Source organism: Musa acuminata, chromosome BXJ1-7 (genome assembly GCF_036884655.1).
Source record: "Musa acuminata AAA Group cultivar baxijiao chromosome BXJ1-7, Cavendish_Baxijiao_AAA, whole genome shotgun sequence".
Lineage (NCBI taxonomy): Eukaryota > Viridiplantae > Streptophyta > Magnoliopsida > Zingiberales > Musaceae > Musa > Musa acuminata.
In genome coordinates, this window is record NC_088333.1 from 34,342,913 (window position 1) to 34,357,500 (window position 14,588).

Here is a 14,588-nt window from a genome sequence, read left to right on the forward strand (position 1 = left end):
GGGTAACATATGTACAGCATATCAGGTAACCATAAAAACAAAGTCCTTCATGAATAACATAAGGAGTTTACAACATGTCATATCAAAAACAGCAGATGTTCATACAAGCTTATTCATGAGGTGGAAGATTAAAGTGCCTAAGTAAAGAGTCAAATTGTCGATGGATTTGCTGCAGCTCGGTTAGGATTTGATCTTGTCGAAGTTCAAGCCGTTCTTGTCTTTGTTCAAATCGGTCCATCCGAATCCCGATATCTTCGATGGATGATGTGTGAGTTTGCTCAACCGGATGTGTTTCCTCAAAGGGACAGATCGGAGGAGATTGGGTACTCCTAAAGACTGGGGTTTCCGGCTCTGGTTCAGGTTTAGGTTCAGACTGAGGGGGATCAGTTCTTCTAGGCATTCTAACCCAGTTACCGTTTCTATAGTGACATCTTAGTCGGTGAAGTAGATTTTTGTTTATTATGCTGAATCTATCTGCTTTCATTACTTCTTCTTCTAGTGGTATTTGAATGTCGTAAGCTTTCATTATTCTAGTAATTATTCCACCATATGGGAGCATCATATCTTTCGTAGATAATTCTAACATGTTTTGTTGGATCAGATAGCCAAGACAAATGTCACGTCCTTTCATGATTAGGTACATAATTCCTAATTCCAATTGACTCACTTCATCATGATGGTATTGTTTAGGAAGAATTATACTAGTCATGATATGATGAAGTATCTTAGTGTTAAAAGGCAGTAGATGTTCACAACTTTTAGGAACAGATTCTATGTTAGGATTGGCAAGGATTGTTCCTAAGGCTTCAACGTAGGATGTTTCAATGGTTTTTTCATCCCATGATCCTTTAAAGTAAAGTCCTATGCTTTTCATGGGAATACCTATCATATCACAAATGAATCTATCAGTGATTGAGATGTGTTGTCCTAAGAGATAGGTTGACATCCTTTCTTCATCATCTATTTGCATGTTGTTGTAAAACAATCTAACTAGTCTAGGATAGATGGGTTCGTTGATCTGCAAAATTGAAAGTAGATTTAGGTTTGCAAACCATTGGATAGTCTCTACATCTCTTAGTTCATTCAGATCTACGTATTTTCCCTTATTGATGCTTCTTAGTTCGAAGGAGAGAAATTTTTCAGCATGGTTTTTGGAATCAAAAAGAGTGAGATCAAACTCTTCTACTACTCTCCTCTTTCCCTTGTCCCTTGAGGATCTTCTAGATCCCATAACTACTGCTGTTTAGAGGGATGATGATGAGCTAAAGTAAATGAAGAACAAAACAGAATTTAAGAGCTTCTTAGAGGGTACCTTTGTGAAATCTTCAAGAGAAGGAAGGATTCTTGATGTTTTGCTCCGAAATGGGAGGTATTTGGAAGGCTTAGAGGAGTGAAATGGGAATTGAGGAGACTTGGAAGAGTAGAGGAGGAAATGGGGGTGAGTTGGGGTCGGTTCCATAGCCGTCCCTAGTGTGGGTTTAAAGGGCAGAGCTGCTGGCGGTTGCACCTCTGGCTGGAGCGGTGCAACCTCTGGCAACCCGTGATAGCTGGAGGTGCCACCGCCAGCTGGAGAGGTGCCACCGCCTGCAGCCAGTGAGCACCTAATATGATTTGATTAGGGAGCCTTTGCCTTGAGGAGAGTTTCAGAGCAATTAATGTTTGTTACATGATTTCGTATGAGTTTTTATTTAAGGAAGAAGCTCTTGTACGATCAAGATAGATCTTTTAACGTGCATACGTATGTTTGTTTGGTATCCCTTTTAAGATCATGACATATTTAGTTTCTACAAGAATTAATTCGTAGATGAACGGGTTTTGAAGATCAGGGGGGTATGTGAATTTGGATATCATACGTTTCTAATAAGGTTGTATCGTATTTGTGATTTCACAACTTCCACTTGTTACTTAAGCGTTGCGAGTTCCTTTTTGATTCTTGGTTTATGACCATTGAGAGTCAAGGAGCAGAATATTTTTTCTTGCTCCGGCCTAGACTTTTAATGTTTTTATAGGAAGGGATGATCTTTAGGAACCCATTTGCTTTTGGGTGCCTCATAAATAGATCTACATTTTCTATCATGTTGCATAGAGTTTATCATGGTTCCTTTAGGAACCCAAATTAATTTGTTTGGACTTATTTTCTTGAATGGACAACAATGTGTCTTGTGTCCAGATTTGCAACAAAAGTTGCACTTGGTTTGGTGTTGAACATGTAAGATGGAGCCTTTTACAAAGGTGATTGGATTTTGGTGAGGACTCCTCACAAATCCAATCCCACTTCTTTTGGGAGTGTGACCCTTGTTTGCAAGGATCATGTTTAATGACTTGCTACCAACCTCGAATTTCTTCAAGGTGTCCTTGAGTAGCAGGTTTTCTTTTTGCATAGTTTCTAAATCATGACATTTGATACATGAATTTAAACTATCATGATGTTCGACTTTTAACTTATCAAACTCACAAGTAAGATTATCATGTACCTTTTTTAGCAACTTGTATTTTCTATTTATAACTTTGCATTCATCAAATAAATCATGGAAGGCATTTGATAATTCCTCGAAAGATAAATCAGCATCTAATAAATCCGTTACCTCCTCTCCGATGGCCATTAAGGCGTAATGAGCAACTTGCTCGGTGTTGGACTCCTCTTCTTCAGATGCGCTCAAGTCATCCCATGTTGCTTGAAGAGCCTTCTTCTTTGATGTTCTTCTTTTGACTTGGGGACAATCATTCTTGTAGTGTCCCGGCTTTTTACATTCGTAGCAGATCACTTGGTCCTTCTTGGGTTCAAGTTTATTTTTCACATCGTTTTTAAACTTGTTTCTTTTGAAGAATTTCTTAAACTTTCTTGTCAAAAGTGCCAAGTCATCATCACAGTCCTCATCACTTGAGTTTTCTCTCAAGTGGCATTCAGAAGTTTTAAGTGCCATATCCTTCCTGTTCTTTGGAAGGATGTCTTCTTGCTCTTCATGAGCTTTGCAAGTCATTTCGTAGGTCATTAATGACCCGATTAGTTCTTCAAGAGGGAAGTTGCACAGATCTTTTGCCTCTTGAATGGCAGTGACTTTAGGATCCCAACTTTTAGGAAGGGATCTTAGTATTTTATTTACGAGTTCAAAATCCGAAAAACTTTTTCCGAGTCCTTTTAGACTGTTGACGACATCCGTAAAACGGGTAAACATGTCGCCAATGGTTTCACTCGGTTTCATTCGGAAAAGTTCAAAAGAATGCAGCAACAGATTGATTTTTGACTCTTTCACTCTACTTGTGCCCTCGTGGGTCACTTCAAGTGTGTGCCAAATATCAAATGCAGTTTCGCAAGTTGAAACACGATTAAACTCGTTTTTATCAAGTGCGCAAAATAAGGCATTCATAGCCTTTGCATTAAGAGCGAAAGCCTTCTTTTCCAACTCATTCCAATCGATCATTGGAAGAGAAGACTTTGAAAAACCATTCTCGACAAGATTCCATAATTCAAAATCCATAGAAATAAGAAAGATCCTCATTCGGGTCTTCCAGTAGGTGTAGTCCGTCCCATTAAACATGGGTGGACGTGTAATAGAATGGCCCTCTTGGTTTCCGGCGTAAGCCATCTCTCTTGGGTTTTAATCCTTTTGAGAGTTAACCGGGCTCTGATACCAATTGTTAGGATCGATAGCACTAAGAGGGGGGGGGTGAATTAGTGCAGCAGAAATCTTTCAGCGATTTAAAAACGAAAGCTGCGTTCGTTCGATAAAAAACGATTTCGATATAAAAGCAGAATCACAGTGTAGTTTGCGTCTAAGCGCAGTTTGCGTCTAAGCGCAGTTTGGGTCTAAGCACAGTTTGCGTCTAAGCGCAGTTTGCGTCTAAGCGCAGTTTGCGTCTAAACTCAGTTTTACGTCCAAACGCAGTTTTACGTCTAAACGCAGTTTTACGTCTAAACGCAGTTTTACGTCTAAACGCAGTTTTGCGTCTAAACGCAGTTTTTCGTCTAAACGCCGTTTTACGTCTAAACGCAGTTTTACGTCTAAACGCAGTTTTGCGTCTAAACGCAGTTTTACGTCTAAACGTAATTTTACGTCTAAATGTAGTTTTGCGTCTAAAAGCAGTTTTGAACCTTGAAAAGCGTTTTACGTAGAAAGCAATTTGCAGTTATAAATGGAATCCGAATGTAAGCGTAAACTGCAGTGTGAAGATCGTACGAAAACACGATTTACGTTTGAATGCAGATTCTGAAAGATCAGAGCTTAGAAACTCGTTCGTAAAGGCGCAGAGGGCAGTAGCAATGTAGGAGGTTTGCAGTAATGATAAAGTGCTCAAGGTAAAAGCAAACCAGAGATTTAGAGTGGTTCGGTCAGTCTTGACCTACTCCACTTTTGGCTTCCTCCTCCGACGAGGTCACCGACGTCAACTAGCTGCCTTCCTTCAATGGGCGAAGGCTAACTGCCCTTTTACAGTTTCTCTCCTTTTGACAGGCTCAGGAGACAACCTTTACAGATCCTTTCTCTCCTCTCTTTACAACTCAAAACTTGAAGAACAGAAGGAGGAGAACTTTAGGACTTTACACAAATTTGAGCTCTTAGAATCACTGAAAAGATCAAGAATTCGGTGTGGATCTGTGTCTTTTCAGTGCTGAATGGGTGGGGTATTTATAGGCCCCAACCCAGTTCAAATTTGGAGCTCAAAACGATCAAATCGATCAAATCCCAGAATTCTGGGATCAGGCAGTTGCACCTCTTGACTGGAGAGGTGGCACCGCCTGGTAGAGCTCGAAGACTGAGCTCAGGCGATTGCTCCTCTCTGCCAGAGCTCGAAGACTGAGCTCGATGGTTGCATCACCTAGCAGAGCTCGAAGACTGAGCTCGGTGGTTGCACCGCCTGGCAGAGCTCGAAGTCTGAGCTCGGTGGTTGCATCACCTGGCAGAGCTCGAAATTGAGCTCAAGCTGATGCATCTCTCTGCCAGAGCTCGAAGACTGAGCTCGGTGGTTGCATCACCTGGCAGAGCTCGAGACTGAGCTCAGGCTGATGCACCTCTCTGCCAGAGCTCGAAGACTGAGCTTGGTGGTTGCACCGCCTGGCAGAGCTCGAAACTTGAGCTCTGGCGGTGCTACCTCTTGACAGAGGAGGTTGCACCGCCCAGTCTAGCTCGAAGACTGAGCTCTGGGCGGTTGCACCTCTTGGCTGGGGTGGTTGCACCTCCCAGCCTCACAGCCCTGGCGGTTGCACCTCCTGGCTGGGGCGGTTGCACCTCCCAGCCTCGCAGCCCTGGCGGTTGCACCTCCTGGTGCAATCAGGGTCCGAATGGTTCGCTCCATTCGGCCCAATTTGAATCTTTTCAGGGGCCCAATTACCCCAAGATTAAGCTAATGGGATCACCTCCCATTTTCAAGCTTAATCATCATGCTAACTACGATTAACTCTAAGACAACTTCTGCAGCTTTGCTCCGATGCGTCAATCGCTTCTTCCGGCGAGTTTCCGGCCAACTTCCGTCGATCATCCGATAAACCCTCGGTGATCCTTCTGCGGACATCCGGCATACTCCTGGACTTTGCGACGATCCACTTGGCGAGTTCCGACGAGCTTCGCTTGGCAAGCTTCTGGACTTCTCGGATCTGTTCTCGCTGAACCTCCGACGACCGTCCGAACTTCCGTCGAACTCTCGAACTCCCAACGTGATCATGATCTTGACTCCGGCGCAACACCTGCTGCTTGTCTTACTCTCATCGTAGTTAATCCTGCACACTTATCTTAACACATAGATTAGATAACAAATGACAATTGACTTCATCATCAAAATCCGAGATTCAACAAAGTCCTCTCTAAAACACCTCTTAACAATAAGAAAAGGTGCAGCACAAATTTGAAAACTATGATAAAAAAATCATAGCAATCACACAAAACAATTTCAACACGATTGAACACAACAAACACAGTTTAAAGCCAATCTTTTATATGAGTAACCTGGCTCTGATACTACTATTGGAAAATCTGGGGTAACATCATATATATAGTAGAAGAACGAAAAACAAAATCCTAAAATTCTCATAGAAAAATAATGTTTCATTATCTTACAAATATTGGTGCGTAAAAACTTGTAAAATCAAAAAACAGCATGTGTAAGAAAGATAAAGGAGGTTAACTATCCTTCTCTCTAGTGGTGATCCACATGGCAGGGATTTACAAAGATGCTCCTCAAATCGCTGCCTAAATCTCTTCCTCATGTGCACCATACAATCAAGAAGCGGCTGCCCCTTCTTACTGTCCACACACCCTAAATAAGAGCTGTAGTATGAGGAGGAGAGGGAGAGAGGAGAATAGGAGGAGGTAGCCAAAAAGAACCTAGCCCATGTTCTTTTGGTTCCCTCCTATTTATAGAAGCCCCATATCAACTTACCCTAATGGATCCTACCATATTGGGTACTGGATCTTTATCCAACTACCCATACCTTTAAGATTAGTGGGTCTCTACCCAATAATCTCTTATTGGCTCTTATTGGATCTCATCCATAGGATCCAATAATTCATGGGCTTATTGGATATCTAATAAGATAGGGGCTCCAACGGATATCTGATACCCAAACCTCTACTCGTCGCAACACCTACCATATGTGTGTGGTCCTCTAGGCCTAATATCAAGCTGGCCATGAGTCATACCTATCAAAACTTCTTTTGGCTTAGTGAATTAGTATCTTTATAATAATTCACTCGACTCATCAATTATTAATGTACTAGGCCACTACGCCGTAGTCCCCAAACGATATAGGGGAATCCAATCCATTGGATATATATGCCCTTAGTTACCGTGTATCTATAATCTCTCATCCATCTAATACCCCAGAGACTATACCGGGCATAATGTTGTCAGACCTATATAATTTCTACTCAAGTCTCGCTCTAATCGGATTATCTCATAGAACTCTTTCTCTCTCAATCTAAATGACCCTAGTCAAGGATTTGTCTATGTAAGAACATATGAGATATTTCTCTCATGACACTGAGAGTGGATGATCCTATAATGATATTCAATAGCCCTCGTAAGGTTAACTATCATTCCCGATGACATTGTGCTAGATCTGAAACTTCTAGGCCTATAAGTCCAATATCAAAGAGTAGAGTACTCATATAGGATATCCTTGGTATCTCAAGTCTAAGAACCAAATACACCATTGAGATAATGGAATCAATAGTTGACAATAAGGAATTATCAACCATCTAATATTTTATGAGCAGATCAATAAGTAAACTCATTCTCTAATGAGTACTTGCACTATATCCCTAGTGTCTCCACATGAGTAGCTATGAGACCAACTACCTCCATCATATGGATGGGTATATAATACACCAGTTTGTCCGATTGTCTCGATGTTCCTATCGAATAAATTGTGATCGGAATTATTTAGGGTTTGTGTTTAAATGCGAACCAGTCTCATTATTATGATCTCATCACAATCTCATTCCTATTACACAAATCCATGGACACAAATCCATATATATATATATATATATATATAATATAAAATATAAAATAATAAAATATCAAATAATATAATAAGCAAAAAGAATGTGTGTCATCTCACATGTGCCATTACTCATGTAATTGGCTTGTAGGGTACCTATGACTAGTAGGATCTGATTAGAGTGAGACTTGAGTAGAAACCGTGTGGGCCTGACAGCACCATGCTTGATATGTTAGGATCATGAATGACACTAAGAGGGGGGGGGGGAGGGTGGGGTAAATTAGTGCTATCGAAAACTTTTAACGATTTTGAAAAATTACCTTCGGACCAGCCCTTCTTGCTATCCATATGCCTCAAACTGGAGCTATCGATTGAGGAGGAGAGGAAGGAAAAAATATAGGAGGTGGCAACCAAAATGGGTCTAGCCTATGCCCCTTTGATTCCCTCCTATTTATAGAGGTCCTTGTCAACTTAACCCTAATGGATCTTACCTTGTTGGATACTGGATCTCTATCTAACTACCCAATCCTATTGGTGGATTAATATATCTCTACCAATAATCTCTCGTTGGCTCTTATTTGATCTTAATCAAAGAGTAGAGTGGTCATACAGCACATCCTTGGTGTCTCAAATATAAGGACTAAAAACACAATTGCGATGAAGAAATAATTGTCTAACAATGAGGTTTCGCCAACTATCTAACATTCCGTGAGTGGATCAATTAGTATACTCTTTCTCCAATGAGCACCTACACTATATCTCTAGTGTCCCCACATGAACAACTATAAGACCAGCCGTCTCCATCATATGGACAAGTATATAGTACACAAGTCTATCCGATTATCTCAATATCTCTCTTAAGTTACCTATTACTGAGATTATTTAGGGTATATGTTTAAGGATGAATCGATCTCATTATCATGATCTCATTATAATATGATTCACATTATATAAATCCATGAATGTTATAATGCAATAGCAAACATAAAGTGAAAAAAATATTAATAATACTAATAAAAAAAAATATATATAACGTATTGCACGTGTCATCACGTGATTGACTAGCAACTTTCTCTTATTCCACTTAATGATCTAACTTGAATATCAAAAAAACTAACTTAAGAATCACACTCAACATTAGTATTTTTCAATGATTCAAAAGGCTTGAAGAACAACTCGCACCCAAATTGGGTTGAGCTGGTCAAGCATTCAAAGTCAACCATCAATATTTTTCTCAAGCATTTTGATAAGAGGAGGGTTGACATGGAGTGTTGTCATGCCAACTCCTTAGATGAATACCTTAGCCAAGTCCTCCACTTCCCAGCTATTGTTGTTGGACAAGAGCCAGCGTTCCATTCTGTCGGTGTCATCAGATTTGCTCGCACTCTGCTTTAATATTGGAGGCTATTCAACAAACCTAATTTCTCTTAAGTTGTCAAACAATTCAATGCACATGATGGTTCCAATCGAAGTCTTTGTTAGCCTAATATATTAGGTGCCTAGTTGACTATTCCAATGATGACACTTCTCTGGGCACTGGTGGAGAATCAACTGATATCATCATTCGTAGACTAACATTGGGAGGTGACAACGTTTTCGTGAACAAAGCATACGTTTCCGTAAGGGCTGCAACCAAAATGCATCACAGATTCGAAGGTGATCCAAAAATCACTTCTAAAGAAAAGGAGGTGAAGCACCTCAACTTTGAGCATGATGACACACTTGTTGTCTTCTTCTACCGATTATGATGCCACATGTGATGTTATGATGGGAGGCATATATTTCCCCTATCAGATAAAGATAATATAGTTTCACATCCTTTGGATACAATGATATCTATCAGCTCTAAGGTTGGATCTCACTGAATCCACAAGACAAATGGTAGAGTTGCAGCTGTTGGCTGATGCATCCAAATATTAGGTTCCACCATTTGGAAAACGCCAGTGTCTCTCGCTCACATAAATCCATCTTGTAACTGGTGTGATGGGTTCTAAACATTATATTTACTGTTGTTTCATGAGCTTGAGAATTCAATTTGTTGACCTAGGACTAATATAGTACACCCAACTTGGTTATCAGTTAGCAGCCATAATGGTGGTCCTTTTAATGAATTGAGTGCCTGGTTGTTCAAGATTATGTAGCCAGATCATGAAAAAGGAGTCATTTGGTACGGGAAAATTAATCTTCTTTTGGGTCCGAACTTTCCGATCGGACGACAAGTGGGAAATTTTTATGTTAGATTTGCGTAGCCTGGCAGGCTCCCATATCAAGAGCATAAATTCCAACGCCCGCCCGCCCGCCTGCCGGCCTGCTGCCGCCGCTCTTCTCCTCCCATTCCGTGTGGTTTTTAGTTAAATCTTCCTCTCCTGGTTTTGATCGGTTCGACTTTTGGCATACTCTCTTTTCGCCGTCTCCAACTCTCCCTCCTCGTCAGCGTTGGAGAGAGACGAGCGCGATGAAGGTACTGTGCGACGTGTGCGGTAAAGAGGGCGCCTCGGTGTTTTGCTGCGCCGACGAGGCCGCTCTCTGCGACGCCTGCGATAGGCGGGTCCACCGGGCGAACAAGCTTGTCGGCAAGCACCGCCGCTTCTCGCTCTCCGCGCCCTCCGCCCAGTCGCACCCGGCCTGCGACATCTGCCAGGTTTGCTTCCGTTTCAAAGGCGCCATTTTGATCGCCTTTTCGGGCAGATGTGTAGAGAAAGATTACATTTTTATGGAAGGAATTTTGATTTCGTTGGTGTTCGGACTTGCAGGAGAAGCGGGGGTTCTTGTTCTGCCAAGAGGACCGGGCGATTCTTTGCAGGGACTGCGACGCGTCCGTTCACAGCGCCAATCATCTCACCATGAAGCACAATAGGTTCATCCTTACAGGCGTCCAGCTTTCCGCCGCTCCCATGCCCCCCTCTCCCTCCCCTGAGTCGGTGGCGGAGGTTAAAACTAGCACCAAATCCACCGTGCCAAAGAGCAATCAGAATAAGGCCTCGGTTGCAGACGGTTCCACGCCCATCGCTTCCACAAGCAGCACCACCAGCAGCAGCATCTCGGAGTACTTAATCAAAACATGTCCGGGCTGGCGCGTGGAGGACCTGCTGGTCGACGATCCGGCCTTCGGAGTGGAAGATTTCGCCAAGGTTTGTCCCTCATGATTCCCAACCTATTTCGGATTAGATAACGATAAAAAAAAAAAAAAGTAATCTTTTTTGCAACTGAAGAAGATTAAAAATCGGATCCTTTTCTGGGGGATGCAGGGCGACGAGTTGCTGCCATTCCTGGAGGCGGATCTGGACAGCGGCGGGCTTGACGCGCTGGCGGAAAAGTTCCCTGTCTGGGCGCCTCACGTGCCCCAGTACCCTCCGCCGCCGGGTCTGTCGTCCGCCGCCGACGGCTCCGGACACCACCAACCATGGCGGGGGAGCAAGGAGGCGGGGCGAGAGCGGTGGAGCGAGGACGTGTTCACCGTGCCTCAGATCTCCCCTGCTTCGACTCCCAGCAAGAGGCCAAGGAACTCGTTTTGGTACTACTGACGTGGTCCTTCCTCTTGAGCCCGCCGACCTTTAGCTCGCTTAACTTGTACTCTCGCTTCCCAGACCCTTCGTCTCGTTGGCCTTCAATCTTTGGATCAAGGTTTATGCCATAGGGAGCTTGTTTTGGCTGGTGCTTCGGCATCTGGTGCAAAAACTTAAATTGTTCCCCATTTCTCTTAGATCTTCGATTCATGAGTTAGCAAGATATTTACAAGGAGAGCTGCTTTCTGATATTGTCACTGTTAAATAATGATATTATTTCATGTGATTCGAATTAGATAATTTAAAATTACCTCAATCTAGATTTAAATCAAACAGGTCAAACATTAGAGCACAATGTCTAGGCTCATATAATAAGAGTAATCGGGTTGGGGAGTACTCTATCCGTCCTTGCCTCATATACATATAGATAATAAAAAATATTTTTTATCCTCACCTTTAATAAAAAATATCTTTTATCCCCACCTTTAATAGGGGTAGATCCTTGCGAGTATAATTGAACAAATGAATTGAGATGTTATGTGTGACAAAATTATATATTTGATAAAATAAATCTTTAATATTCTTAAAGAGGCGAACAATAATTTAGGTCATATAGATACTAGCAAAATATTTTTTATTTATGAATAAATTGTCACTATTTAAAACAAGAATTAAAGTAATAATTTTTTTAGCTCCTTATCATAATAATAAAAAATCAAACAATTTAGAGAATTGAAGCAGCTAAACAATGATCACCTCAGTTAATTTTTATATTTATTCTTAAAAATTACAGCTTAGAATATATATATCTACGGGTATCGATCAAATTGGATAATATCTCAATGCTCTTGAATTCTCCTTTGTGGTGTTTGTTAATTACAAATGATCAGTCCAATTCACAAAGGGTAGAAGATATTTAAAAACTCATGTACGAATAAAAAAAGAAAAAGCACGAGTAATTGAGGAACAAGACCACGGTTCGGTGTAATTGCTTTACTAGCACGAGGTTTCTCGTGCTATTTCGATTTTAATGGACCCAAAAGATGATGTTGATGCAACTTTGGAACACGTAATACCCATTAACTATCGCTTCCACACCAACATGGATCCGTGCCGATACATCATTAGCGTGGAAGGCATGCAATCTACAAGAGAACGTGTCGGCCCACACGAGAAGCTCTCTTCATCAACTCTTAAATGCTGCATTAACAAAATCGCTTTGTAGATACTTTTAAAGGAAAAGCTACAGTAACCTTTTTCTCATTCAACGGAAAAGCTGCCTAATGCACGCAACTTTTGAGGTGTAAACACAGCTTTTTCGTCTGTCAATCCATAAGCAAGTAAGGTTATGCCTCATGTTGTGGCGATCAAAAAAAAGTGCGCACGCATATATATATATATATATATATATATATATATATATATGTATATATATATATATATATATTTGTATATATATATATATATATATTTGTATATATATATATATATTTGTATATATATATATATATTTGTATATATATATATATATTTGTATATATTTGTATATATATTTGTATATATTTGTATATATATATATATATATTTGTATATATATATATATATATTTGTATATATATATATATATATATATATATTTGTATATATATATATATTTGTATATATATATATATATATATGCATGCATATATATATATATATATATATATATATATATATATATATATATATATATATATATATAAGTATATATATATGTATATATATATATATATACATATATATATGTACACTGTATATATGTATATATATTTATATATATATACATATATACATACATATATACATATACATATATATGTATATTTTTATGTATATATGCATATATATATATATATATATATATATATATATATACATATATATACACATATATATGTATATATATATATATATATATATGTATAAAACATTGAGTATTTAGATAAAATCATATCAAAAATACATTTGAACTTAGAGATAGTGTGATGTGGATTAAGCAGCCAAATTATAAGCAATATAAAGAAAAAAAAGGGCAAAGAAGAGAAAGCATTCCAATTTTATAGTGATTCAATCGTCATGAGCTATATCCACTCCCAATTCTTTCTTTGTTAATGTTACCAACTTCCATTATTGATTTTTTTTCAATGAGTGAAGATCAACTACTCTCTTACGGTTCTATTCTCCTTGTCACAGATTTAAGAGATAACATTTACAATTCTTTTAACCCTCCCTTAAATAGAATTTACACTTAGGGAAGATGAGTTGAACTCTCAAGGAATCATAATAACGTTTTTTTCACTTGGATCACAAGTTTTTTGTTCACACTTTCGTACTTTTTCATTCAGAAAAAAAATAGGATATTTCTAGGACCCAAATTGCTTAAAAAATAAAGCTAAAAAATGTCTCAACCTGGGTTTTTTGGTACTAGCACTACCACCACCTACAAAGTAACCCTGGGCGGTACCACCACTTGACAGCCTCAGAGACTAAGCTCTAGCGATACCCCCGCCTGGCAGCATTAACTACCAGTGTACCATTGCATAGTCTGGGCGGTACCATCGCCCAAACTGCTTGGGAGGCTGAGCCTCAAGCAATGCCACCAACTTTCACTACCGATCTTCTTTCAACGTGCAAAGATCAACTATCCTTTTACACCTATTTTTCTCCTTTTCACAAATTTAGGATATAACCTTTACAACCACTCAACCCTCCCTTAAACTTCACCTAACACTTAGAGCTTGAGAGGAGTTCTCATAATATTATAATAGTGTTTTCTTTCTTTTTTCCTCTCAGTTCTTATGTTAACCAATTAGGGATGAGTGAGGTTTTTATAAGCCTCAAATGAATTAAAATTTAGAGCTAAAAATCTGAATCCCTAAGATTTTGGGGTACTGGCGGTACTATCGCCAATACTGGGTGGAACCACCGCTTGTCAGTTCTGACACTGGGCGGCACTACCGTCTAGTCTGATGGTACTACCACCTAACACGTTGACACTATGCGGTACCAACGCTAGTCTGGCGGTACCATCGCCTGACATAGTTTGGGAGACAGTGCTAGTCGGTGATACTAAAAGGTTCTATCCTAAACCTATGAAAAGGAGAAAGAGTGTACTGGTAGTTTATCTTCGCCCATTGGAAAGAAGATCGATAGTGGAAGCTAGTGGCCTCGAGTGAAGAGGAATCAGGAGTGGACGTAGATCACGACGATCAAACTACTATAAATCTTGTGTACTCGATTTGCATTTCTATTATGCTTTTCATTCTAATATTGCAAATTAATTTACTTGCTTACTACTTTCACTATGCTTACGAACGTACTTTCAAATTAAACTCATCTTTCTGATACGAGCTTTATCGAACGATATTTTCGAATCGTCAGAATTTTTCGTAAGCACTAACTTACCCCCCACTCATAGTATCGATTTTGGTCATAACAATTGGTATTAAAGCCACGTTTCTCTCTATTTGATTTAACACCCAAGATAGATGACTTTCTCCAGCTTTCAAGAGAGTCTTCTATCATTCATCCTCTTATGTTCAATTGGATGGACTACACATATTAGAAAACTTGAATGAGAATTTTTTTATTTTCTATGGATTTGA

General features: G+C 39.7%; 1 protein-coding gene across 1 annotated transcript; it reads left to right on the top strand.

Annotated features, from left to right (window-relative positions):
* Window positions 1-9,559: 9,559 nt before the first annotated feature.
* Window positions 9,560-11,190, top strand: LOC103973354 (B-box zinc finger protein 20). The gene is made up of 3 exons (XM_009387899.3): window positions 9,560-10,076; window positions 10,189-10,566; window positions 10,684-11,190. The coding sequence occupies exons 1-3, from the start codon at window positions 9,891-9,893 to the stop codon at window positions 10,957-10,959; spliced, it is 840 nt and encodes a 279-aa protein (XP_009386174.2). The 5' UTR covers window positions 9,560-9,890; the 3' UTR covers window positions 10,960-11,190.
* Window positions 11,191-14,588: the final 3,398 nt, after the last annotated feature.

What these genes read in the sequence shown, in the direction of transcription:
- LOC103973354 (XM_009387899.3), top strand. Translation starts at nt 9,891, where the DNA reads ATGAAGGTACTGTGCGACGTGTGCGGTAAAGAGGGCGCCTCGGTGTTT. An exon ending in CGGCCTGCGACATCTGCCAG is followed by an intron (nt 10,077 to 10,188) that starts GTTTGCTTCCGT and finishes TCGGACTTGCAG; the next exon opens with GAGAAGCGGGGGTTCTTGTT. An exon ending in GAGTGGAAGATTTCGCCAAG is followed by an intron (nt 10,567 to 10,683) that starts GTTTGTCCCTCA and finishes TGGGGGATGCAG; the next exon opens with GGCGACGAGTTGCTGCCATT.